The 1,121-nt window shown below is 37.9% G+C and overlaps 1 protein-coding gene across 2 annotated transcripts in view; it reads left to right on the forward strand.

The window, feature by feature from the left end:
• LOC103365651 (uncharacterized) overlaps positions 1–1,121 on the forward strand; it is a 20,960-nt gene that overhangs the window by 11,851 nt on the left and 7,988 nt on the right. The window contains exon 9 of one of the 2 annotated variants that reach the window (XM_008293139.1): positions 593–763. The exons of the other annotated variant lie outside the window; for it this stretch is intronic. Within the exon in view, the coding sequence (XP_008291361.1) occupies positions 593–763 (171 nt within the window). Of the gene's footprint in view, positions 1–592; positions 764–1,121 lie in introns of those variants that run through there. 2 annotated transcript variants of the gene reach the window in all.

The following is a 1,121-nucleotide window of genomic DNA, read 5'->3' on the forward strand; positions in this document are numbered from 1 at the left end:
CAACGACACAGTCAGCTGCAGACAAATGAAGTACTTTAAAGGATGCGTTGTCACTTTTTCAGTTCTATCTAAAAACATCACCCACATCTATATGTGTTTGCTTGTTTCCAGTGTCAGTGATGAGGTAATGGTAGTTGAATGCTTCGTCAATTTATTTTCTCTCATCCAAGAGATAAACAAATAAACAACACCCACAGAATCAGTGAAATTCAGCATCAGTCTAGTTCTTGTCAGTATGAACAGAAGGAGTTAAATAAAACTTGGTTCATAATCTATATAGACACATGAGTATGTTTTAAGTCGATTCTTAACAAACTGCTGCAGTTTGCCTCAGAAGTCACACTATTTTGCTGAGTCAAAACTTACATCCTCTATGTGACTTACAGTTTTGGAAAATAATACTATATTTCATGTCCATTGCAAAATGTCCGTCATAAATCTGCTTAGAAATAATAAACAAGAAGACTCTCCTTATAGCTCCGCATAACACCCTCCCCTCTGCAGATACACAAACAAACCAACAAAAATTCTCTCTACATGCAAAAAAATCAAGGAACATGTTGCCCAACCTTTGTTTCACTTTTGTCTCCAGGTTGCTCCTCCAGGAGGATCTGCTCCAGCTCCCTCAGCTGCCTCAGACTTTCTCTCCTTGGACTCAGATCCTCGGTTTGAGCTGAAAGGACTGACTTCCTCTACTCTACTCCTTAGCTCAGACGCAACTCTCTGCAGCATTCACACTTCAGTGAAACTAAACTTTATGTAAAGAGCATCCTGAAAATTCAAGTGAGTCAGAGTTGATTCGTCTTTTTCAGATCTAGACTGTATACTGTGTAATAGTCACACATTATTTTTTTAGGTTTTTGTTAAAAAGTTGTAGTGACAAATGCATATAAAAGCCATCAGTGCCCAGTAGTGTGTTATGTCTTCTTTCTTTGACAGAAACGTGCATTGTGAATGAACTGTGCAGTATTAAGTGTTTTTTGTAAATACCTCCACACTGTAAAAAATGTTTTTTTCTGCTTTTAAACATACTTGTCAAAAAGCAATTTTCAGTGATATGACAGATTTTGGGCTTCAAGGTGGTGCAGTTGGTAGCACTGTTGCCTCACAGCAAGAAGGTC

This window comes from Stegastes partitus, unplaced genomic scaffold (assembly GCF_000690725.1).
Source record: "Stegastes partitus isolate 25-593 unplaced genomic scaffold, Stegastes_partitus-1.0.2 Scaffold860, whole genome shotgun sequence".
In the NCBI taxonomy this organism is placed as follows: Eukaryota; Metazoa; Chordata; class Actinopteri; family Pomacentridae; genus Stegastes; species Stegastes partitus.